Source organism: Condylura cristata, unplaced genomic scaffold (assembly GCF_000260355.1).
Source record: "Condylura cristata isolate star-nosed mole 26May11 unplaced genomic scaffold, ConCri1.0 scaffold00045, whole genome shotgun sequence".
In the NCBI taxonomy this organism is placed as follows: Eukaryota; Metazoa; Chordata; class Mammalia; order Eulipotyphla; family Talpidae; genus Condylura; species Condylura cristata.
Window position 1 is genome coordinate 492403 of NW_004567146.1, and position 24104 is coordinate 516506.

The window sequence follows — 24104 nt, forward strand, 5'->3', positions numbered from 1 at the left end:
TGGGGGGTGGGCACGTGGTTATTGGATGGAGGGGGCATGGGGTCAGGTGAGAGTATCAGGGCTTGGGATGTCCTGTCCCCAAAGACTCTAGCCCAGGTTCCAGAGTCCGCTGGACTGCAACGAGGTGGGAGAGGCAGGCAGGGTTTGGGGGTAGGAGTAGCCAAGGAGTCTTCCCCCAGGAGGGGGCGCTGGTCACTTACATCCTTGAAGTCCCGGAAGGGCACGAACTGGACGATGTCCCGCGCTGCAGGCACCCCTTTGGGGCAGCGTAAAGGTCCATCGTCGCCATCCAGCAAGCGCATGTCGGAGAAGTCAGCGTTGCCCACGCCCACGATGATGATGGACATGGGCAGCCGCGAGGCGCGCACAATGGCAGCTCGGGTCTCGGCCATGTCACTCACCACTCCATCCGTGAGCACCAGCAGCACGGAGTACTTCTGAGAGCAGGCAGAGGGGAGGAAGGGGAGGCTCTGTGTGCCAGGACGTTGGCACCAGGTTGGCACCAAACCTGGGCCCTGGCCCTGGCCCCACCCGAAGGCACTTGGGAGCTTGTGGCTGCTGCTTGGCTCCTTACCGTGGCTTGGCCGGTGCCCTGCTCCCTCTGGGCTGGTCCTGCCACACGGTTGATGATCGGGGCCACGTTGGTGGGGCCATAGAGCTGGATTTGGGGCAGGCAACGGCGGTAGGAGGCAATGACTCCCGAGATCTCTGTGGACAAAGAGGTGAGGCTGGCAGAGATTAGCAGGAGGCCCTTCCTGACACCCCTTAAAGCAAAGAGGTGCTTCCCTATCCCAGGACTGCCCTGCCTGCCATGTTCACCTAATAGAGAGTTAGACAACTTAGGCTCTGGGGGGCTGGAGCGGGCGGGTGCTGGGCATTTGACCAAGTGAACACAGGCGCTGGGTGGATGACCAGACAGGGAATTGGGCCCGTGGGAACGGAATCTATGGGGCTGCCTGGGACACACAGGAGTGTGCTGCAAGCTGGGTGTGGAGGGGGACTGTCTCTCTTACCTTCACATTCAGGATTTTCTGGGTCGAAGTTGATAGCAAAGTCATGGGAGACCTGTGAGGGTATTCAAGAGCGGTGGGGGTGTCTTTCCATCCTGTGACACCCTCACACCATCTCTTCCCTTCCTCTCACAACCAGCAGCCTACCTCAAAGTTGGGGGGGATTCGCGCTCCGAAACCAAACGCCGGGAACCGCTTATCACTGGGGAGGAGACAAGGCTGTGGGGGCCCATTGGGCCAGACCTCCTTGCTTGTCCCTGCAGCCACCCAGTCTCACCTCTTCCTACCTGTCATAGTCCTGGCAGATGCCTCCCACTGTTCGCAGGGCTTGCAGGTAGTGGTTGGGTTGGCGGGGGCTGAGGCAGTGCAGGGACTGGCTGCTTCTGGGGTCCCCGTTGGAGGCAGTGAAATCAATGGCCACCTGGGAGGGATGAGCAAAGGGCCACACTGCATCATGAGGGCCCACAGGGAGGCTGGGCCCCAGCTCTGGTCAGGTCAGCAGGGAGGGTGATGAAATTGGCGAGCTCTCAGGTGGCGTCATCTTGAGGTGCATCCAGGAGTGCAAGCTGACCATATGAGGCATGATGAGATGCCCTAGTTGGGGCGGTAGGGGTCTGGGCCCCTCCCCATCCCCAGGTCTTTACCGTGAAGCTGATCTGGCAGCCACCCATGATGTAGTCCAGGAAGGTGTGCACCTTCTCCACCTGTGGAGGCAGGGAGGTAAGGTAGAGGGATGGTCCCTGGGGAGGACGCTGGGTGGGCCTTTTGAGGGGCAATGGAGGGCCTAGAGTTTTTGAGGTTTAGGGCACACATTCTCAGATCCCACAAACAGAGAAGCTGAGTTTTGAAACGAGGGAAAGTTAAACCAGCGGTTGTAGGCGTAGGTCCCGGGGTGGGGGATGGCAGAGGCAGGCCCTGGCATTTACCGCACACTGGGCCAGCACCACGCTCCCGGAGCTCTTGTAATTCTTCTTCTTGTCCCGGTACTTGGGGTTGATACAGTCCCACTGCATCTAGACCCCACAAACCCACAATCCCAGGGTCATAATCCCACATGTGACCTCTCCTCCCGCCTCCGTCAGAGGTAGACCAAGAGACCCAGAGCTCAGTCCTGTCCACCCCTCCACCTCCCACCAGTAGGGTGGTTCTCGGGATCCTCCTGGGGTTCTGAGTAGGGCTCTTGGGGTCCGGGGGTGGGGTCCTTCTGGCACCTCCTGGCCAGGTTTTGCTGTTCCTTCCTGCATCTCCTGGAAGGTGCTGGTGAACTCGCCGATGAAGTCATGTTTCCCGCTTGAATCATAGTCGTACACTAGGAACTGGGGAGGGGAGGCAGGGTCAGAAGTGCTGTGCAGTGTGTGCTGGGGATGTGAAGAGGGACTCAGCGCCTCGCAATCTCTAAGCCTAAACAGGTCTTCAACCTGCCTGAGAGGCCACCTGCTGAATTACATTCTTTGGCTCAGTCTGGCAGGGAGTTTGGCCTCTGATAAAAGGCAGTGACTCATGCTTTTTCCCACAGCGGGAGGGCTTGTCACATGGAGGAATGGGAGGGGGCTTGACAGGGGGGAAGGTCTCAGACAGAAGCCAGGTGCCCAGGAGGTGGCCTGGCCTGGCAGCGCGGGGCTCACCTTGAGAGGCCGGTGCACATCACAGCTGCACAGGGAGTGCAGGGACAGGCGGAATGGCTCCCAGGTGGGGTTCAGGTTGTTTTTCACCACCTTGAAGAGGCGCCATAGAGAGAGCTGATCACCCCCTGTCAAGGTTTCCTTATGCTGTGCTCCCTCCTTCCACTCCCACAACTCCCCATCCCCACCCGTCTACCAACCTCTGTCCTCCAGACCAGCTGGTCACTTTGGTCTCCATTGGTCTTATAGATCTCCATGAAAGGGTCAGACTTGCTGAACAGATCCTGTGGGTACAGGGGAAGGGCCCACGAGTCTGATGAAGTCTGCAGGCCAAGATGGCTAGCACTGAGAGGAAGCAGGGTTGGGGACCTGGCGATTTGTCTCGAGTGGGAGCCTAGGCTCTCTAGCACAAGGCATGGTGGCCTGACTCTGGGCTTCTAACCTTGTTGTCCAGCTTGTGGGCTCGAAAGGTGAGTTGCACATAGTCATTGGTTCCAGAGACCTCCTCGGCCACGATCTGCAAGGGGACACAAGTGGAAAGACTCCCACCACATACACACAAAGGCCACAGTGCCCTTGGGGACAGTGGGGGTGGGGGGGAATGTCCTGGCATGATGTCACCATGAATATCCATGCAGGGGGCATTGAATGCCCTACCCAAGGGTGGGTACAGGTGACCTTGCCTACCGTGATGGTGGACTTGCCCGCGGTCTTCCCGTTCTTCAGCAGCAATGGCTTAGTGATCTTGGTTTGTGACACAATCTGGGGATGGAGGCGAAGGGAGGCCCAGCTGTGACGCCCCCACCCGCCTGGACTATGGTATCAGGGATTGGGTAGTACGTGTCCTCTGAGGGCTCACAGGGCTGCCCTTGGTCTAGGGTTGGGCTTAATTTCCCCAGCAGTCTTAAAGGCAGGCACATTATTTAGACAAGTTTAGTAAAACTTGGATAGACTAAGAATTTTTGTCCTGGGCTGCATAGCCAGTGAGTGGCAGAGATGGGGTCCGAGCCCAGATTAAATCCACCTCAGTGCTCATGTGCTCTCTTGTTTTGGGGCAGAGAACTAAGCTGGTGGGTTGGTGTGGGGCTGGGGAACACAGACCTGGCCCAACGTGCACTCAGTGGAGCCAAGGAAGGTGTCGTTTCGGGGGCTGGTGGCTCCATCCTCGGCGTCAAACACATGGAACTGCAGGGGCTGCTTCTCCTCGAAAAAGTACTCAAGGGCCAGCACCCGGGAGAAGACTGGGCTGGAGCAGGAGCGCAGCACCTCTGTGCGCTCTACCTGTGGCAGGAAAGGTGTGGGCCCCCTGGGAACCACGCTACTTCTCCCTGCCCTGGCCTGGCCTGGCCATGCCAGTTTTCTTTGACTTCCACACCCCCAGTGAATAGCTCTCCCTCCCTAGCTTGCACCCTGAGCTTGGGGCGCTGCCAACCCACGGGCCCATCGGCCCCCGGGGGCTCTCCTGGGTCTGTGGGGAGCTGTACCCGGGAACATCTCAGGGCCCGCTGGGACTCTGGGCTTAGAAGCTGTGAAATGGTTTGTGCTTGTGATAACGGCTCATCATCTCCGTGGTGACTGACACAGCCTAGAAGAGGCCCCTTTGTATTCCCTGTGAGGTTTGCACTGGTCCCACCCAGCACCCCTCCTTCCCAGGCCAGGAGGTTCCTTAGGGAGGAAAGACCCAAGCCCCCTCTCACCTCCACCCACTGCTCATCAGAGAAGAGCTTGAGCAGCACGCAGGGGTGGGGCTTGGTAAGCGTGTCTCGGTCCAAGAGGCCATGGCAGGACACCCGCAGCTCCACCCGCGAGGCCCCCAGCGTCATGGCGGGGGGCTCAGGCACCCATCCCATCTCAGGGTCGGACATGGCACTGTGGGGAGAGAGCAGGTGGTGTGGACCCCAAAGGGGGTGGCTTCTAGGGCCTCTGGGCCCCACCCCCTTGCTGAGAAGCTGCTATCTTAGGACCTCTTGTTTCTGCTCCCCCCACTGCAGCTTCTCCGGAGCTCAGGAGGGGACTCGGGGGAGGGGTGGGTGGGCAGGGCCCCCTGCCCGCCCCTCCCTCCCCTTCCTGCCAGCTGGATGGTCCTGTGGCCTCTGCTGGGCTAGTGTGCCTGGATGGGCTGTGGCGGCCTGGCAGGGCGGGGGAGTGGTTCCTGGCAGTCGGCTCCTAGGTCATGAATTGATTCCGGCTTTCTGCTGCCTCAGCACCTTCTGCTATTTCCCCGACTAATGTTAGAGCCAGCGCTGCACTCAGTCTTGGCACGAGGCAGCTGAACTGGGGCAAGGGGTGGGGGAGAGGGTGGGAGGCCCCAGAGTCTTCCGAGGACGGGTCTCAGGGATGGATTCTGCTGGCAGCGGGGCTGGTTGGAAGGAAGGTGACCTGCGGGGCTATCCCTGTGCACCGCCGCCCACTCGCCTTCTGGACAGGGCTGGGTGGTGGGCTTGGGGCGTTAGGAGCGGAGCCCTGTCCCGCTGACAGCTCCTCCTGTCAGGGCGCCCACTGTAACAACTCCGCTCCCCGCCCCACCTCCCCTGTCCTCACACTTCTTGGCAGCACTGACACTGTCTCTTAGCGACGGGATTTTGGGGGAGCTGAGGCCCCCCTCCGCGCTGCTCGTGGGATGCGCACACATCACCCTCCCCCAGCCGTGGTCCCAAGCCTCGGGCAACTGCAGGCAGGGGTACGCTGGCCCGGGCTCATGGCTGGTCAGTGCATCTCTCTGTGTCTGTCCACGTCTCAGGGTGAAACTGTCTGGCCTCCTGTCGTGCTTTCCTCAGCGAGTGTCTGTGGGTGTGTCTGAGGTCCCCCCACCCCGTGTGTCTGTCTGCTAGTGGGGTGTCTGTCTCGCGGAGGGTGTGACAGTTCCTGTATCTCCCTCAGAACTGGTACCCTCCCCTGGCTGGGGAGCCACCACCCACAATGCGTGTCTGTCTGCTCAGGTGAGGGAGGGTCTGGGTCGGGGGGCTCTGCCTTTCCATCCTGAGAGGCGCCCAGTTCTCAAAGATCCCCTGAGCTAGGCAGGGACATGTGATGCTGAGTGGAGCCGGCAGAACCCAAGCCTTTTCTGGGGGCCGGGGGGAATGTTATTATGGAGACTGGGCAGGTGGGGCTGCTTAGTGTTGGGGTGGGGAGGCAGGATGGGCTCACCTGGTTCTAGGCGAGAGGCTCCTGTCTCCAGCACTCAGCCAGGCCCTGACTTCCTTGCTGCTCCAGCCGCTGGCGCCGGCTCGGGCTCCAGCTCTGCTGCTATTTATGGGGCCTGGATGGGGAGGGATGGGGGGGCCGCAGCACCAGCTCCCCCCCACAGACCGGTTGGGAGGGAGAAGAGGGGAGGAGCAGGGCTGCTGCCTGGGAGGGAGCCACAGAACTGGGGGAGGAGGGCGGGCAGGGGGTGGCTGAGAGGCAGGACCCCCACAGACACAGTGACACGCATCTCCTCTTCATGCCACACCCACATCCAGCCCCGCAGAAAGGCACACATTGCGGTGGTGTGCACACACACATCCCCGCCGGGAGATGATGGAGACACGGCACCCACGGCTCGCAAGCTCACACATAGCTTGACACACACAAGCACCAGCACATCAACTCACTGTAACACTGAGACAGCGACAGTCCCCCTGATTCCCATAGGGACACACACCCAGTCTCGCCACACTCTCCACCTCATCACACTTGTTAGGGATATTTGCAGTCACATAGAAAAAAAAAAAAACATAAAAAAACCCCACTGGGTTATACTTGTCACACACGCATACACTCACTCACACCAACCCAAACCCAGCAGAATGGAGCCCGTCACATGCTCTTTAAAAACCATGGTGCACCGCGTTGGACCTTGTTGCCTGGAGAATGAAGTCAGGTCCCTGCCGCCTTCTCACAGGGAGACAGTTGCTGAAGGGCATATGGCCTCATGTCCTGGTCACTCAGCTCCCTAGGGCTGCCTGCTGGGGAAATGTGCTGAAGGACTGAGCCCCAGAGATCACCCCACGGCCACATGCATGCCCCACCCCTCAGACTCATCCCATCTGGCTACACCCTCGTGGGAGGGGGCCACGCACAGATCTTCGGCAAATGAGATGTTAGTCATTCCCTAGTGAGACCAGGGGAAGGGAGCAGCTGCCGGGGGCGCACGAGGAGACCTGGGGGTACACACACGGTGATGGGGTGAGCAGACCAGAGGGCTCACCAGAACATTTCCCCCTCCACCCCTAAGCTGCCAGGTATTCAGGTAGTGACCAATCATTTGCCAAGCACCTCCCAGGTGCCCGACACAGGCCAGGGGGTGGCGCCACACAGGTGAGTGAGATGCCGCTCCTGCCCCTGGAGCATAAACATCTATATCCAGCTATGTAGCTACATGCAACCGATAGACATAGGGAGAGGTGACCAGCCAATGCGCAGATGCAATTAATGTGGCAGGGGCAGAGGTATGGGCGGCTCAGGCTGCAGCGGGCCAGAAGAGGGAGGATGAGCGGAGTGTGGATGAGCCAGGGGAGGCAGCAGGAAGGGCTTGGCGAGGCAGAGGCTCCTGCGCGCGGTCCTGAATGCCAAGGCAGCGTTAGTACACCAGGGGGATGCAGCGATGTCATTGTTGACCTTTTCATGCCGGACATTCTGCTCACCTAAAGGCTATCCTATTGTGGAGATTCCTGACTACTGAGGGTGCCCCCAGCATGACGTCAGCACTTCTTTCCACCGTGAGCACACCTACATGTGGGTGCAGGTGCACGCGCCCCCCCTCCCCCACGGCTCTCCAACCCCCTGGTACTGTGGAGTCTCACCTCCCTACGGTGCTCCCTAGAGCTGCACACACATTGCTGATGGTTTCTGTCATTTTGGTTCCTTCTCCAGGTAGCTCAGCCCAGAGGCCCCTGGCTTGGGCACTGGCAGCTCCCCACTCCCCACCCCATTTAGCAATTCTCTGTCTTTCTATCTTCTCTCAGCGCCCCAGCCCCATGGGGTGTTCTTTACTCTTCCCCACTGTGCGGGCTGGTGGGAAGGGGAGCAGATGATGGTGGGTGGGGGGGCAGAGAATGGGGAAGACATCAGAGGCTGGAGGCAGGGAGAGATTTTGTTTTTTTATTCTATACAAGTGGGGAGAGAGCCCCTGGGGACAGAGGGACACACTCGCCCCACCCCAAGTGCTCTGCGGAGCAGGCGAGGCGTTCAGAGCCTCCCTCTCTCCAGGTTGCTCCCTCCCTTCCTGTCCCCCACCTCCTGTCCCCCACACCTCATCCTGCCTGTGGGACAGGGGCTGGCCGAGGGGCCTGGAGGTGTGGGGCGGGTGGGCATCTGAGTCCGTGTGAGGCACATTCGAGAGGAGGGCTGGGAGGGTGCTGCAGCGGCTGTCAGTCTGTTCCTGGCTCACTGGTTCCTGCTGGGGACAAATCCAGGGAGCCCTGTTTCCTGGGCAGAGAGCGTCAACCGCCCCGTTTCGGGGTGCGCTGGTGGACAAAGGGCCGACCACCTCTCGCCCACCCCGGCACCTGTGGGGTCAGGGGGCCGCCTTCGATCTGGCTCCAGCTTGTCGCAGGACTGTGCCCGCCTTGTCCTCTTGGGCTTCAGGGGGGCGGTCCGGCGGCCTGGATCTGGGGGCCCTGAAATGACAGGTGGGCAAGCCTGGCACGTGAGTGGGGTTCCCAGGAGGGGCACTGTGGCTGTGCTCATCTGATGTGGACAGCGAGTCCCCTCCAGCCAGGGACAGACCTTGGGCCTCCGGCTCCTCTTGTTCCTGCTGCGAGCCCAGCCTCAGCCGGGGTTTGCTCGGCCCTGGGGCCGCAACTCCAGTCTCAGTCTCCTCCCTGCCCCCTGGCTCCTGTGGGGGGCGGTGGCTCCTGGGTCCAGCCACTGGCTTGGGGGGCCGCGGAGCTAAAGGGGGGTCCTGCAGCTGGCAGAAAGAAGATGCTGGGTCAGTTAGTCCTTTCACCTCGACAGGGTGCCTCCCGCCCACCTTGCCATCCCTCACCTTGGCGTTCCTAGCGGGACCCGTCCTCTCTGGGAATAGGGCTCGGCCTTTCTCCTCCTCCCCATCCTGGGAGGCTGGGCTGGGGCTCTGGCAGCTGTAGTTGGGGGCACTCTCCTCAGCTGGGGGATGGGAAGAGAGAAGAAAGTAGAGTAAAAAGCATTCTTGCATCACCCTCCCTGTCCCTGGAGACCACCCCCAGGCCAGGCTGTCTATTCAGGACTGCAGTGTCCCTGGGCCCTGCCAAGGCTGCAGCCTGGCATTCCCAGGACTCCGTCTGCAGTCTGATTAAGATGGTGAGTCCCGAGGAGAGGCGCCCTGGCACCTACTCCCACTCCCTCTGTGGCTCTATCCACCTGAGCCCAACCCAGTGGTGTCGCCTGTGTCTGTCTAGAAGGTCTGAGTGCAAGGGGCCTGGAGGCCGGTGGCGGCAGGTGTGTGCTCTGGAGCATCCATCGAGCACAGTTGCCCGCACTGAAGGGTGGGCCTGCCCTGGGCGCTTCCAGCGGTCTGTGTGCGGGCTGGGTATTTGGCCCACCGTGCCACTCTGCACCAGTCCAGGCCACGTGGGCAGAGAGGAGGAGGCGGGAGACGTGTGCGGCCCATACGGCTGGAGGTCTGCTGCAGGTTGTGGTGACTGAGGCTGATGCAAGCTGACCAGCTTTCCTTTACGGAGCCAAAGTGACATCATTCCCTGCCTCCCACCCCTTCTACTCCCCTCCCTCACCTCCTTCCCTCCCCCAGAATCTCGAAAGCAGAAGGCAGTGCCTGTCTAAGGTCAGTTGTGTGGATGATGGTTGAGGTGGGACTAAGCCCTGGGGTTCTGGCCTCCAGCGCAGGCTCCCGTCCCCTCCTTTCGGACATGGCACTCTTTTGAGTGAGCTGAGCTAATTTTGTAGAAGGCTTTTAGGCTCTAGAAGGGTCTGGCATGGCTCGTGCTTGCCTCTTCCCAGCTGAGGTGCGGAGAGGCCTTCCTTCCGGGGGCCACCCTGCTGACGGGGGCCAGAGGCAGCCCCTGCTTAGAGGATCCCCCAGAACCATCTACAGGTGTTGTCCCATGTCTGTTAACTCTGGCCAGGCCGCTTCTGGGCTGTGGGGCTTGCTGTAGGTGGGGCTGTTTGTCTCTTTTGGATGTGGCTTTGTAAATATCATTAAACATCACCCCACCTTGGCTGGCAGCTCCCCAGCATAAAGACACGGTTGCATGTTTGGACGCACCCTGAGCCTTCAGTGTTGCTGCTTACAAAGAGGCTTTCCATACCTATGTGCCAGGTGGCCTCTGCCCGGCGCATGGCACTGAAGCTTGGTTTGCTGCTTTGGGGTGGCGGTGGAGGCTTCCAGGCCCCAGGCCCTGGAGCAGAGGCAGGGAAAGAAGAGGAAAGGCAAATTAGGAGGGGCCCTGAGGGGTCACAGAAGGGAGGTGAGGGCTGCCGTTCTCACCTGCATCATCGGAAGAGCGACGCTTCTGCCAGGCCTGGACACTGCCCTCCAGCTCTGGGCCTGGGCCCTGAAAGGACGGTGGGTGAGGCCACGAGGTGAGTCCACTTCACGTGGAGACTGCAGCTGGCAAGGAGTTCTGCTCTTGCCTCAGCGTCACCCCGAGACAGGGCTGGTTCTCCCCAAAGAGTGGCACCGTACCACCCGAGGGGCGTAAGTCATGATTTACGTGAATTACAACACTGCTGTCTTAATCATTCTGGGTTAATTTTATGTGTAGTAAGAGAAAAACAAGCTTAAAGTGGATATAAGCTTAAGTGCAGAGCAGGTTAAAAAAGTGAGTTGATTTAGTGTCCACGATACGGCAGATGGTACGTAGCGGTGAAGTCAGTCTAGAAAGGTGGTGATAGAGTCACTTAAGTTTGGGAAACTGCTCCAGAGCTACGGTGTTTATGACTGCCCACTTTAGCAGGACTTGGAGGTCCCTGGAGATTAAGCGACCTGTCTGGCCTTTTGTCACCAAGTGTGGTAGGGACAGAACAGCAGCCAGCACCTCCTCATGCCAAGGCCTCCCTTTCACAACCCCCTGGGTACAGGGGTGTCGAAAGACAGGGCATTAGATAGGGGATCCACAGAACTTCAGTCACTGCCCCTCTCCCCCCCACCCACCCATTTCCCCTCACCTCTCGTTTCCCATCGAAGCTCCAACCTTTGGCTCGTCCCAACCCGGGAAGGGCTATACCATGCACAATGCCAGAGGCCTGGCCACCCTCCCCTGGCTCCGCCTCAGGGCCCTGGAATAAGGTCTCAGGTTATAAGCAGTTCTGGGTGGAGAAGGGGTTCCATAAGCAGCAGGGAGTGGGGTCCCTCTGAGCCCCTGCCCTCCAACCCCAGGAGGCCTTCCACTGCCCTCATTTGCTCAGCCCCCCCACAGAGGAGCCAGAATCGGAATGACCAAGTTTCCCTGAACCCAGTCCTGTTCATTGCCTGGTGGGATGGGTGGAGAGGTTAATAAGCACGGGGCAGCAAATAGCAAGACACAGGGGACCCCTGCCTCACTTACCATCTTCCTACGGAAGGAAGGTCCCCGGCCCCCCCCAAATCCAGGGAGGAGGCCGCTCTCCTCCTCTGGGCTCCAGCAGGGGGAGGAGTTATTGCCAAGGCTGGGAGGGTCTGGGCTGGGAGGGCTCTCCTGAGTTGGGGGTGGGGGTGGGGGTGGAGGAAGGAGGAGCCCAGTGGTGGGGGAGCCTGGCCCCCTGTCCCCCTTGAAGCTCCGTGGCCGGCGAAAGTGAAATAGGCCTCGACGCCTCTTCTTCTGGAGTGGAGGCAGCGGGGGCTCCGAGAGGCCTGGCCGCAGGGTCCTCAGAGTCCGGGGGTAGCTGGCAGGGTCGGGGCGAGTTAGCCACGTCGGAAGGGGGATGCAAACACCAGATACAGGGGCCGCTTTAGGTCCCAGAGTCCGTGGTCAGACCAACCTCTCGCTTTCCTGTCTCGCCTAGTGTCCTGCCACTCTGTAGACCCTTCCCCCGAGTTCTCAGGAGAGATGGTGTCATCATTCCCCAGCTGCCTCTTTCCTCAGATCAGCTCTTTCTGCTCAAGGATGCTGGCCTCCCTCCCCCCGCTCCCCTGCCTTCTCCAAGTGACCCAGTTCTTTTGGAACAGATGCTGGGGCGTCTGTGCAGGACAGTGACAGGGAACGTACTCTCCAGGCCTCTTACCACTGACTGTCATCCCATCAGCAGACAGGGCCTGCTGCCAATGGCCCCCACCTCAAATGCTGGGTCACTCTGTCCCTGTCTTTTCCCCTTGTCCTGAGAGGCTCCTGAGAGCCTGGGCGCTAAGTGCTGGGTGTGACGGGAAGGATGAGAATGTGGGGGAAATAAATGTCCCTGAGGGACTGGCTTTGGGCTACTGCCACTGGAGGCCTCCGCAGGAACCAGGCAGGCAGGGGAGTCCAGCCTGGACCTCAGGGCCTGCTGAACAGGGAAGTGTGTCTGGGCACCCTACCTGGAGCTTTCATCCATGACTCTTCGGCTGAAGAAATCTTCCAGCCCCTCATCCAACCGGGCGGCCATCCCATTCTCCTGACGCGGTCCAGGCACTGGGACCTGCGTGGGGGGTGGAGAGCTCATGTGTGTCCGAGGCCTCCTGCCCACCCACGGATGGCCTTCCCCTTTGTCTTTCCTTGCCCCCATGAAAATTTAGCCTTCTGTCCTTCTGGGCATTTCCTAGGCTTGGTGTCCCTTAGCTCTAGCCCTCACCAAAATAAGAACTGCCACTGGCAGGTGGCAAGTTTCCTGTTGGGATAAGGTCAGGCTCCTACCCAGACTGGATAACCCTGTTCCATGGCCTGCCAAGGCCTCTGACTGATTCCCCAAGGCTGGCGCCTCCGGCTCAGGGATCCTGACTCTGGGTTGCTGAGTGAAGTAGGTCTTCTTGCGAGGCCTTAGGGACTCACGTTGGGCCGCCCGGGTCCTGGGGGGGTGGTCCTGGGGGGCCGGGGTCTTCCTTGTGTTTGATGCCTTAGTTTGTAGCCGTGAGTGGGCAGCTCGGACAGGCCTTCCCAAGAGCCACCAGTTGCAGGCTGGCTGCTCCCAAGTCCTGAGAACCAGCCAGGGGGGATCCCCAGGCTCCCCAGCTGGCTTTCCATGTCTTGAGGGCTTCCACCTGTGGGCACAGCCATGTTAGTGGGACCAATAGGAGAGACGGAGGAAAAAGAAAGGGAGCCGGAGCCATGAGAACTGAGGCTGGGACTCACTGATGAAGGCTGACACTGGCCGGATCTTGCGGCAGCGTTTCTGCTTTTTGATGGCCATGGTGTCCTGCAGAAGCCAGACGGCTGGTGAGGCCGGGGCACAAGGCCCAGAAGCCTCACCCGAGGCTTCCACGTGGCCCTCTCTTTAGAGTCTGTCCTGCTGTGGCTGAGGCATTGGGACGAGGGATGAGGCTGGGCTGGATTGGGACTAGGGGGTGAGACCAGGCCACGTGAGGCGGAGAGTGGAATCCCAGGAAGCAGAAAGGACAGTGTTTGCAGCTTTAGGGTCAGGACTTAGGTTGAGGAGGGAGGAGTGCGGGTGCTCACAATGTTGGTTCCAAGTTCATCATCTGTGGTCTCCTCATGGTCATGGTTCCGTCCTCGGCCCCGGGAGGACAGATCCTGTCCTTGACCTGGCCCCCCGGGTGGATCTGTGAGTGTCCTTAGCTGGGCTAGGTGCCGGGCCTGGGGAAGGACAGGCGTGAGCAGGATTCCACGAAGCTGCCCACCTCTCAGAGCCTGGGGAGTGAGGGGGTTCTGGGGGAGACAGGATGATGTGGGGTGCCCGACTAGGCTTCAGAAACCTTACCAAGCTCTTGTGAGAGTGGTACAGCTCCTGCAGGATCTCATCCACTATGGAGTTGGTCAAGTAGGTGACGACCGAGAGCTTCACTTCACTGTGGGCGTAGGTGGGGCTGTTCAGCGGCCCCTCAGGTCCCTGAGCCTCAGCCCCACCCTTCCCCAACACCCATGGGGTGGTTGGCCATCTTGGCTCTCCAGGGAGAACATGGCTGCTGCACATCTCCATAAAGGCGTACCCAGTCCTACCCATGGACCCCCCACCCAGGTGTGTGTGGACCCAGGGGCTGGGCTAAGAGGAATTGAGGCTCAGGAGCAAGGGGACTCTGGGGCTCAGTGGAGTGGAGCTAAGTCGTTGGGGTGCCGTAAGAGCATATAGCAGGTCTTGAGCCTTTTTTGACCAGTATGTGCCATAATTTTCTTTCACTTAGGTGAGTGCTGGTCCCCAAACATCGAATGGAAGAGGTCTAGGCTCCACGAGACTGGGGGGAGACAGTGTTGTTCACACCCCATTCACATGGCTTCTCTGTGCCTTCCAGGGGGCAGTGATTTATTTCTGGGAGGCAGCTCCTGTGCGAGTGGGCTGTGCGTGTATACACCTGTGGGTGCCCGCCCCTGCTCAGAAACCCAGCTTGTCACTGAGATTGGTAAGCAAAGACCAGTCAGTTCCTAAATAGCAAGGTTGCAGTTGGTTAAAGATTTATCCCTTGTAATGGAGATGGCGCCATTCATTATTCATGGCTGAGAGCTGGCCGGGAGGGGTGCGGTCCCTAAGTGCTCTGGTCAAATCCAGCACCCCCCAGCCCAGTCAGTCTCAGCCCCTCCGCTCACTCTAGCTTGTTCTGGATATCCTGGCCGGCCTGCTCCAGCAGCGCCCCTCGGATGAAGTTCCGGGGCACGGTGACGCGCTCGGCCACGTTGCTCAGCATCTTGTTGTGCCCCTCGGCCACCCGCATGGCCACGGGGCATAGCTCCTGCGTGAGGCTGACCATGGACTCCAGGATCACCTGTGCAGGGGAGGGAGCCAGAGCCCCAAGGGGAGAGGGCAGAGCTGGCACACCACCGAAGGGGCTCTCCTCTGTGTCTTCCAGCCCCCAGGGTGAGTCGGGGCCCACCAAGGGCACAGAGCTGCTCGGACCAGCAGGCTCTGGCACTCAAGCTTCCCAGTTCCTGGTTAGTGCCCCTTTCCCCCAACTATATGGGGAGGGGAGAGTCCGTCCAAGGGTCAGAGTCCAGAGGGTAGAGGTCAGAGTTCAGAGGCCAAGGTCAAAGCCAGCAGAAAGCCCCCAAACCTGGGCTTCTAGCAGTGCCTCAGCGCAAAGCTATGGGAAACTAGGGGCGTGCCCATAGTCTCATGGCTGCATTTCCTTCCTGCCCCCAGTAACCTCCCGGCACTGACCTCACCCTGAGCCTAGGGCCTTGGTCCCTAAGGGCTCCTTCCCCGGACTTGCCTGCAGCTCCTTGTCCACAGCCTTGGACACCTCACTGGCTACTGACTCCAGCCTCTGCCGCACAGGCCCGTCACTGGCTAGCACGTGCCCCAGCTCGTAAAGGCTGGGAAACAGCTGGGGAGAGAAGGGGTTAGGCATGACCAGAAGGCCAGGACCAGGGGCCGGGCTAGGAGGGTTGGCGCTGAGGTGGGGCCTGGACCCCCCTGGGTCAGCACGGGTCCCCAGACTGTCAGGGAAGGCTGGGCCGTGCAGGGCTCACCGCTCGGGAGTTCTTGGCGTCCTTGATGAGGTCCCGGGCATAGAGCAACTCATCCTGCACGGGCTCCAGGGGGCACAGCCGCAGGGCCCGAACCTCCTCCTGCACTCGCCCACACAGCCGCTGCAGCATCTGGAGCACGACCGACAGGAGAGTCAGGGGCACCCTGCACCCCCACCTTCCCAGGGGACCCCCGGCCCCCTTGGGGAGTGCTACTGTGCCGGCACTGACAGGGGTGTGCTGACGTCTCCTTGGGATGCCCCTTTTGGATTCCCAGTGGCATACCCCACAGTCCTGTGCACCCCTGTCTAGGTCCCCACTGTTTGCTCACATGTTCTCCTCTGTTTAGGGCCTGTCTTCTGACTGTCCTGTCTCTTTGTCTCCCACATGCTCATCCAGTTATGGGCATCGCGTGACGCCTTCTCCCTGCCGCCCCCGCGCCCTCTGCGCCCTCACATCACGCCGGTGCCCTGCATGTCCCACCATGCCTCACACGCGCCCAGGCGTCCCAGAGGGAAACGTTTACTTGCTCGGCGCTGCTGGTCACCAGGCCCTGCTGTAGCCTGAAGGCCTGCTCCTGGGGGCACGTCTGGGTGTGGTTGTTCCTCACCAAGCACCACTGGATCTAGAGATGATGGAGAGGGTGGGAGTCAGAGCCTGGGCACCCTGGCCGGCCCTCCCCTTGGGGCGCCCCCCTATACAGGCTTCCACCTTCTGCCAGACGTCCTCGGTGCGCTCAGGGGCGCTGCGGTAGGCCTGGGAGATGTCGCTCACGGGGAAGGACATGAAGCGAAGCGTGTGGTTACTGCGGGACAAATAGCACAGCTGGGTGGGGAGGGCGTGAGCAGGATAGGCCTCTACTCCCCACGCTGACCCTTCTGACCATTTCCCTCTCCCGTGCTCCTCCTGACACTTCTGCAGTCAGCCAAGTGGGCTGGGTGGGGTGGGCATCGTTGGGGCCTGGGCCAGCGCTGGGAGGTTGGCGACTTGGGTCAGGGCAGGGTCCTGGTCCACTCACCTCTCCAGGGCCCTCGCAATGTCCAGAAAGCCCAGGGCAGACGTATTGTTCCTGTCCCACAGGATAGTTCTGGGGAGAGGGTGAGTACCAGCCTTGTTACCTCTCTCTCCGGGTCCATGTTAGGGGGCAGGGGCAACACCCCCCCTTGACAGCACCCCCTCCTTTCCTTGGTAACGAAGCTGACTCAGAGGTAGTTCTGGGTCTGAGGGCCTTCTGGGAGTTGGGGTATGGAACAGAGTGGCAAGCAGGGAGGCAATGAATGTGTATTATGGTGGGTGGGGGGTGCTGTAGGTCAGAGGGTCCAGGTGCAGGCCCCACCTGAGGGAAGAGTTAATCTGCAGGGCCTTGGATAGCATCTTGGCCCCGATGTCCTCCATGCCATTGCCGCTCAGATCCACCTTGGCCAGGCAGGTGTTGCTGCCCAGGGCATTGATGAGGATGCTGGTGCGCAGCTTCAGCCGGGAGTCTGCCACCGACAGTGACTGCAGGGACTGCGTGGGCAGGTGGGGGTTGGGCCCAGCCCCTGCAGCCCTTGCCACTACCCTTGTCCCCCACAGGCCCAGTCACTCACACAGTCCTCTTCCTGGATCAGCTGCACCAGCTTGTGGAGGATCTCCTCCAGGGTCCTGTGGGGAGCCGGGGTCAGAGCGGGAGGGGCGGGGCGGTGATGGGGCCACGCTATGGGGGAGCAGAGCTGAAGCTTGCGCAGGAACGGGATCAGGGGTAACACAGTGGGCCCGACGGTGAAGTGGATGACAGAGCGAGGGTCTGGAGGTATGGGGAGGGGGCCTCACTTGGCCTTGACATTGAAGTTCTTTCCCAGGAACAGGTGCTTGAGGGACTTGTTCTTGCCAAGTGCGGGTACCAGTGTCAGGAGGTCTGAGTCGAAGCCTGGTCAGTAGATGGAAGAAGCCTAGCCTTGCGGCCCAGGCTCACTGCAGCCTCCCTAGGGCTTCTCCACCCCACGTCACAGGCCGCTGTTTCCACGTGGCCCCCAGGAAGGGAAGCACCCCCACTCACCATTGTCCGACAGATCCAGGCTGCCCACACAGGTGACAGCCCCCAGCTGTTCCTGCAAAGCCTGGGCTCCAGCTGAGCGGAGCTGCAGGGACACAGTGGGGGCGGGGTGGGGTAGAGTCGTAATACCAGGAATCAAGGTCATACAGGGCTGGGGTGTAAAGTCAGGAGGCCCCTTCTCCGTACCAGATCCTTCCCTAGGGATCTCTGCCCTCCCTTCAGCCAGAAAAGTCTCCAAGCTGCTGCTCTCGATACAGCTTGCTCCTGCCCTCTGGCGGGAAAGCCTGGTATCTCCCACCCTGAAGCTTTTCAGCAGGGGAGACAGCGGAGACTGGAAATGACCTCTGGAAAGAGGGACACCGAGGGGGAGTGGAGGGGGGGTGGGGAGGAGGTGTCGCAGAGGCAGGGCAGAGGCAAGATGCAGTCGGGGTTCAACTCAGGTCAGAGGCACATGGGGCCATGGATGGGAGACAGGCAGTGGATGGGGGATGAGGGCTCACCTCACAGCTGCTAAGGTCCAGGTGCAGGTCGCTGAGGTGACTGTTGAGGGAGAGACCCTGCAGCAGCGCCCTGGGGAAGAAGGTCAAGCAGGCCCACCTTTACCCCTCACCTCCTTCTCTCATGGCTCCCCCTCGGACAGCCCCCAACCCTGCACCCACCCGACCTGAGGGCCTCCAGGGGCAGCCTCGTGGTCGACAGGTTGACGTGGCTCAGTGTGTAGGCGCTGCTGAAGAACTGCTTGAAGGCCGGTGGGGCCTCCCGGCCCTTTCTGTGGAGATCCCTGGGGGTCAGTGATGGAGGGGGCTGCCCACCACTTGCCCCGTCCTTCCCTGCATGCCTTGTGCTCCCACCTGTGGGAGCAGCTGTTTCGCGCCAGGTTGAGGTAGTTTAGGTGGGAGCAGCAGCCATGAAGCAGGGCGCCCAGGAGCTGTGGGGACAGACATGGTGGTCTCACGGGGCTGGAGGAGAGCGGGGAGGGGTGTGAGGACTCCTCCTCCCTCTGCATCGAGGCTCTTCGCGCTCTGTGGTCAGTCTGTGTGAGCCCCACTGTGGCTGCCCACTTAGCCTCTTAATGCCTTGTTTCCGCTCTGTGGAAAGTGGGTCTACTTCTGCGTGGTCCCCAGGGTGGTGGAGAGGCTCGCAGGCCATGGGTATGTGGGCTCATAGTTTCCTCATTCAAGTCCTGGAAGACCTGGCCCTGCATCTGGGCACACGGTTGTGGGGCCAGAGCAAGGGCTGGCTTTTAAAAAGATGCAGCCAGCCCAGCCTGGGTTAGTGGCCAGGAGAGTGCCACACAGCTGGGCGCTCTGGCATTGTTCTGTAATTCAGCTGAACCTGAAGTCACCAGCCAGCTCTACCCGGACTCAGAGAGGCCCTCCCTGGCTCCCCCCATCACCATCAGGCTGACTCCCCAACCACCCGTCCCTCACCAAGTCAATGGTGCAATCGGTCCCTGCCAAGTCCAGGTGTACCAGAGCATTGGGTTGGGCCAGGAAGCTGTAGAGGGCCTGGAAAGGAAGGACAAAGGGGTGCTAGAATCCCTCCACCCGCTGGCACGATGAGGCAGAGGTTTTCAGGCTGAATGTGGCTTTGCAGGAGCCTGAGGCTGCTTCTTAGACTCACATTGGCTTCATCTGTGGCGAGCAGCCCAGGGTTCTTGCTCAAGTCCAGGTACCGAAGGGAGCTGGCAAAGGCTGGGTTGGCCCCGAAGGTCTGGCCCAGCGCCTGCAGCCCTGAGCACAGCGGACGCTGCAGCGGACGCTGGGCTGGGTCGACCCCCACCCCCACCTCGTCACCTTGCACACAACTCTACCCCACTCCCGAAATGAGGTCCTCTGCCCTTCCTTGAGCCCTGGGATGTTGTGTGAGTGTGAGGGGACACTTCTGGGGCTCAACACTGCAGGCAGCATAAGGGGAAGGTCTGAAGTGGGAGGTCAGGGGTCCCGGGGCAAGTACCTCGAGGGGAAATGGCAGTCTTGGCCAGGCACAGTTTGGTGAGGCCGGTGGGGAAGCAGAGGAGCTGCTGGCTCAGACTGAGAAAACCTGGGGAGTAGAGAGAATATTGGGCCCAGGGAGAGGCTGGGCAGTGGGCACAGGTCAGAGAGTCAGACTGGGGCTCGAGTGGGGCACAGGCCTGGGGGTAAGGACGGCAGTGTGGACGCGGGGCTGGCGCCAGGTTGGAGGGCCCCTACTGGAGCTGGGTTGGGCTCTGGGCTAGGACAGGGGTCTGCATGGAGGTGCGGGGAGGATTCCAGGGCTGGGGCTCACCCTTGTCCTCGATGGGGTTGTGGGACAGAGTGAGGGCATGCAGCACACAGCTCCCGTTCTCCCCAAACACCCCGGCCAGCTTCTGGACAAAGTCCCTTCAGGGAAGGGGGAGGAAGGATTTGTTTGTCCCATCGCCTGGGCTCCCCCTCCTCCTCCACCTGCCTGCTGGGCTGGGACTGTGGTGGCTAGGGGGCCCCAGGTGGGGTGCAGCTCGTGGCCTGCCAGGGAGCTTGTCACCACTCAGGAGCACCAGTGTGGGAGTGCTGAGACAGAGCCCAGTTTCGGGTCCTCAAGACTGGAGCAGCCCACCCTGCTTGGTAGTTGATGGAGGGAGGGTTGGGGCATGGGGCCAGGGCTTGGGAGAGTGAGGGCTGAGTCCCAACTTCCCCTGTGTGGTTTTGGGCCCTCCGGGGCCCTAGTCTCCTCTTCTGGAAAGTGAGCTGCTGGATGAGATAGTTCAGAGGCCCATACCACACTCTGAGGCTCTGGGACACTAAGACTACATCGGGGGGGGGGCCCACTGCCCAAGGAGGAGGTTGGCCTCACGTCTTAAGCCCAGCGTTGTCCAGCACCAGCTCTTCAAGGCTCCCCGACTTGCTCAGGGTATGTAGCACCTGTTCTAGCACTTCTGAGCCCTGCGGACAGAGGGGGGGGTCTTGCGATCAGAAGTCAGACGGGTACTACTCTCCCCTCTCCCCACCCCTCTGAGTCCCTACCAGCCGCAGGTCCTTGCAGTAGAGTTTGGTGAACCACTGGTTGTAGGCCAGGGCTGCCACCATTAGGGCCAGGTCTCTGTGGGGAGATTGAAGGGGGCAGGAAAGTGGTGAGCAGGTGGCTGGGGCAGGAAAGAAGAGGGTGGGGTGCTGGGCTGGGGCAAGCCTAGAAGGGTACAAGGCCTGGGGTGGGCTGGGCAGATACAGCAGGGGCTGGGGAGAGGGTGAAGGTTAAGGAAGGGGCTGAGGCTCGACTGGGAGGTTGAGTTTCTATCCCATCTGCTTACCGACTCTCCAAGTGGCTGAAATCCAAAAGATTGAACTCCCGGTTATCCTCAGCGTGATAGATGGTGTCCACATCCTTGGAGAGGTGGGGCTGGCTCACACCTGCTCCCTTCCTCCTCCGCCCCCTCCCTCCGGGTCCCACCTGCCCTCCTGCTGGGTCCCGGCCCAACGCACCCATTGCACCTCCTCACGGCAGTGTAGCCCATTGTAGTCACACAGGGCAGCATAGGTCTCGGAGAAGCCACCTGTGGGGTAGGACATGCACTGGCTGCACAGGTGGTAGGGGACCGTGTGGGGCTTGAGGAAAGGTCAAGGTCATTTTATGTGCTGGTCTCCGGGGGTCCTACTGCACCGTGGACCTCCGCAGTCCAGAAGCTGAGGAGTGGTCAGGACAGCCAGGCCCATACACAGAGGACGAGGGTGGGTTTGACCCCCGCCAGCCTCGAGTCTGCCCCCACTCACCGCAGACACTGTGAGTGGTAGATGTGGAAGTCTCAGAGTTGGGGGATGTGTCTCGGGGCCCTTCTGGGGTGTCTGCATTCCCACGCCGGATTAGACACCTGGAAAAGGAACAAAGCCATCTCAGTGAGGGGTTAGAGCTTCTGGATTCCTGCATTGTAACTTCTGGATCCCTAGGAAAAATCAGGAGTGGGAGTCCAGGAGCCCAGGACCAGGGGAAGGAGAGAGGGAGGGAAGGAGGGAGGGAGGGAAGTCTCCTTGTGTTCTAACCCCTCAAGAGACCCCTCCTCTGCCACTCACCCAGGGCCAGGGCAGACCTTGGAGAGGGCAGAGCTCACATGCCGGGTCACCTGGTCCACGCTCTCTGCCGAGGGCAGCCGCAGGCTCACCATGCCACGCTCAGTCTCCACCAGGATCTGGGGAGAGCAGCCGCAGGGCCTCAGACGCCGCCGCCCTCCTCCAGCAGTGGCCCCAGCCCTGGTGCTCACCTGGTTCTGACTGAGCGTGTTGAAGGCCCGGATCTCTAGGACATTGAAGGAGCTCTCCACCTGGGGGAGGGGCACGCAGGGGGAGGCTCAGCTCTAAGGGGCCGGCTGCCAGGCTCCGGAGGGGGCATGCCAGGTGTTGTCTGGCTCCTCAGCCCAACTCACCTTGGCTGGGACTTTAAGGGGAAAGAGGTGGAGGCGCCAGGAGGTCAGAGCCTTCAGAGAGAGAAAAAGAAGGTGGCCACATGGCAGCTTTTGGGGCCCTAGCACCCCTGCCCTCCTTTAACCCCTTCAGCCTGGGGGCAGTGCTGCTGGCAAGGCTGCCCTGGGCTCTGGAACCCCATCTCTATCTACTCAGTCCTGCCTGCCCTCTCCCCCAGGCTCTCCCTCACCGCTGTGCCCCCAGTCCCCGCCAGCCGGGGTGGCCTTGATACGGCCTATTCCCCCAAGCCCAGGGCCCTCACCAGCACTCGGTCCTCAAACTTCTTGGGCTTCGTCTCCAGCTTCACCCGATGTTGCTGGAGCACAGCCCCTTGACTCAGGCTCCTCCGGATGCTGTCTGCAGGTGGGCGGGGGCCCACTCAGAGCTGTCCTTCTCCTGGCCACCCCCACCTCCCCCGGACTCTCCAGGGACAGGGGCAGATGGGAGCAGAGAGAAACAAAGAAAAGGACAGGGACAGAGCCCTTTCCTTCTTAAGTGGCTTTTCTCTTATTAGGGAGGCAGGAAACACTCTGGCTTCTGAGATCCCCGAGACAGGGGACAGTCGCTGAGTGACACTGTCTGTGGGAGTGTGTCTTACACTTGTGAGGATGTGAAGAATTTCCCCAACCCGTGCACTCCAGCAGCCGTCGACACATACACAGTGAGTCAGTGCGTGGGGGCGTGGGGGTGTCCCTCTGACTATATTCTGGGAGGCCTGGGTGTGAGTCTCTGCCTTTTACTACGCGTGTGCATGCCTTCTGAGGATGCCAGGAGGCCCGTGTGTGGCACCGGTGGGGCTGGATAAGCGTGAGTGAGTATGTTGTGCAGTTGTGAAAGCGGCACAAAGTCAGACAGTTCTGGGGTGTGTGTATGTGTGTGGGGGGTTGAAGTTAGCGTCTAAGTGAGCCCCACACCTATGCACTGGTCAAGCCAGTGTGTGTGTGTACGCGCGTGTTGGGGGTTAGGTGTGTGTAGGTGTGGGAAATCGCCTCTAAGTATCCTTGAGTGTCCTGGTCTCCGTGTGGGCTCGTGGGCTCCCACCTCCCGGGGTCATGGTTGTGGCAGTGCTGCCGGGGTTGGTCCTTGGTTTGGGGTGAGCCTGAGAACCATGGAAACACGAGAGGCCTTGAGGTGTGGTGTGGGGTAGTGAGAAGGGGACAGGCTGGGACAGAGGCTGTGGGAGGCAGGCTGCAGAGACCCTGCTCTTGGTCTGAGCTCCAGTCCAGGCAGGCCCTCTTGCCTCACTCCCTTCTTTGCCCCACTGACCTGGGCGCTGCCTGGGCGCTAGGGGGGCTCTCCGGGGCCAGTTCCGGGGCGGGGCCCGGAGGAGGGAGGGTTGAGGCAGGAGGCGGTCAGGACCAGGGGCAGCTCCCATCGCCAGGCGGGGCGGGCCTGGCCCCGCCCGGCAAGGAAGCGGGGACTCTCCGGAGCGGAGACTGGACATCTCGCCAGGGGTGGGCCAGGATCGCTGAGAGTCAGCCCCAGGGAGCGCAGGGAGACTACACCTGTCACCAGTGAGAGGGACGGGCGGCTCCGGGGCAGGAAGGTCCTAACGGGGTGAGGCGAGGAGGGCAGCGGAGGATGCTTCGGGGACAGCGATGCTCCGAGCCGGGATGCAGGGGCTGCCTCAGAGGCGGGATGCATAGGGGATCGGGATGGTCGGGGCTGAGGACGACCGCGGGGAAGAACGCACTGGGTCTGGGAGGGTCCCGGACGGGGTGTCCCGGAGACCACCGCAGCTTCATACCTTGCAGCTCGCGGGTGAGCTCCGTGCTGGACTTGGCCATGGCGGCCCGTGCTGCTGCTGCTGCTGCAGAGGAGCCGCCGCCGCCGCCGCCGGGAGCCGTGGCACATGCTCGACCCGGCGCTGGCAGGGCCCGGGCGCTGAGCGCTGCAGCAGCCGCCGAGCCCGCTCCTGTCAGGGGCGGCTGCGCGAGCGCTCCTCCCCCCGCCTCGGAGCGCCGGGTCTCCCGCCCCTCCCGGAGAGTTTCCGGAGTGAGCATGCACGCCGCGCCTCCGAGCCGCGTGAGACCCCGCGCTCTGGCGCCCACCCCTCCCGCCGGCTCCCGCGTGCGACGCCCTTTGCGTGTCGCCTGGGGCCCGGGCATCTCTCGGGCAGGGGCCAGCGAGACCGTTTTCTGTGCCACCCACCCTTCGGGCATTGCGAGCAGAACCCATTTCTTTTGTTTGTGGGTTCAGGTACCCCCTTCCCAGGTCATGCTTGCAAGGCCCCTCCCTTTTCCACCTTTTTTGCTCGGTTGTCCAGCTTGTCCTCGCTGACCCACGAGGGAACCGGGACCGCGGGTGATGCTGGGAGAGGGCATGGCTTGATCTGGGGGAGTTCTTCCTTTCCAGACCTCCCAGCCTTGGGGATCCCAGTGGCGTTCCTGGCACCATTCCCACTGGCGTTAGGCCGAGAGTAGCACCTGGGAATTCCCGTGCCAGCTCCTTCCTGCTGGCAGCTCTGCAGACACCTCCATCCCTGAGCTTCAAGCTCAGATCCTGGAGACAGGGAGGCGGCTAGGAGAATCCAGAGATCCAGTTCACTTAGACTTATGCTCTGTGCTTGATACCATACCTTT

At 61.2% G+C, this 24104-nt stretch overlaps 2 protein-coding genes across 3 annotated transcripts in view; both read right to left on the reverse strand.

Moving 5' to 3' along the window:
* The window catches only part of CPNE6 (copine VI (neuronal)), a 6470-nt gene extending 590 nt beyond the window's left edge, over positions 1–5880 (reverse strand). Inside the window, exons 1-15 of the mRNA XM_004694620.2 lie at positions 5780–5880; positions 4330–4501; positions 3734–3913; positions 3320–3394; positions 3075–3149; positions 2833–2916; positions 2636–2725; positions 2222–2326; positions 1937–2023; positions 1655–1714; positions 1298–1431; positions 1158–1212; positions 1014–1065; positions 575–708; positions 201–437 (exon numbers count right to left, since the gene is read on the reverse strand). Of these exons, the coding sequence (XP_004694677.1) occupies positions 201–437; positions 575–708; positions 1014–1065; positions 1158–1212; positions 1298–1431; positions 1655–1714; positions 1937–2023; positions 2222–2326; positions 2636–2725; positions 2833–2916; positions 3075–3149; positions 3320–3394; positions 3734–3913; positions 4330–4497 (1536 nt within the window). The 5' untranslated portion in view covers positions 4498–4501; positions 5780–5880. The remainder of the gene's footprint in view (positions 1–200; positions 438–574; positions 709–1013; positions 1066–1157; positions 1213–1297; positions 1432–1654; positions 1715–1936; positions 2024–2221; positions 2327–2635; positions 2726–2832; positions 2917–3074; positions 3150–3319; positions 3395–3733; positions 3914–4329; positions 4502–5779) is intronic.
* A 1824-nt stretch (positions 5881–7704) lies between these two features.
* LRRC16B (leucine rich repeat containing 16B) lies at positions 7705–23439 on the reverse strand. 2 transcript variants are annotated; one of them, XM_004694621.2, is made up of 40 exons: positions 23270–23439; positions 21785–21879; positions 21486–21536; positions 21324–21383; positions 21136–21251; positions 20839–20936; positions 20551–20621; positions 20379–20452; positions 20095–20170; positions 19925–20013; positions 19379–19473; positions 19067–19153; positions 18734–18843; positions 18541–18618; positions 17962–18038; positions 17775–17879; positions 17611–17680; positions 17114–17195; positions 16888–16984; positions 16665–16719; positions 16412–16584; positions 16094–16162; positions 15787–15880; positions 15602–15700; positions 15079–15207; positions 14820–14933; positions 14200–14375; positions 13379–13466; positions 13117–13254; positions 12793–12856; positions 12493–12701; positions 12042–12142; positions 11098–11413; positions 10718–10828; positions 10038–10104; positions 9859–9948; positions 8601–8719; positions 8342–8522; positions 8122–8232; positions 7705–8009 (listed from the first exon to the last, which is right to left on the reverse strand). In XM_004694621.2, the coding sequence occupies exons 1-40, from the start codon at positions 23307–23309 to the stop codon at positions 7984–7986; spliced, it is 4101 nt and encodes a 1366-aa protein (XP_004694678.1). In that variant the 5' UTR covers positions 23310–23439; the 3' UTR covers positions 7705–7983. The 2 variants fall into 2 exon arrangements, with proteins under 2 accessions (XP_004694678.1, XP_012589550.1); XM_012734096.1 differs by having other exon boundaries at positions 7705–8012.
* Between the last annotated feature and the right edge of the window lie 665 nt (positions 23440–24104).

Coding starts and splice junctions, on each gene's coding strand:
- LRRC16B (XM_012734096.1), bottom strand. CDS start 23,309: ATGGCCAAGTCCAGCACGGAGCTCACCCGCGAGCTGCAAG. Junction 20,937..21,135: donor AAGGTCTGCCCTGGCCCTGG/GTGAGTGGCAGA, acceptor TTCCTTTTCCAG/GTGTCTAATCCGGCGTGGGA. Junction 20,453..20,550: donor GCCGTGAGGAGGTGCAATGG/GTGCGTTGGGCC, acceptor CACCTCTCCAAG/GATGTGGACACCATCTATCA.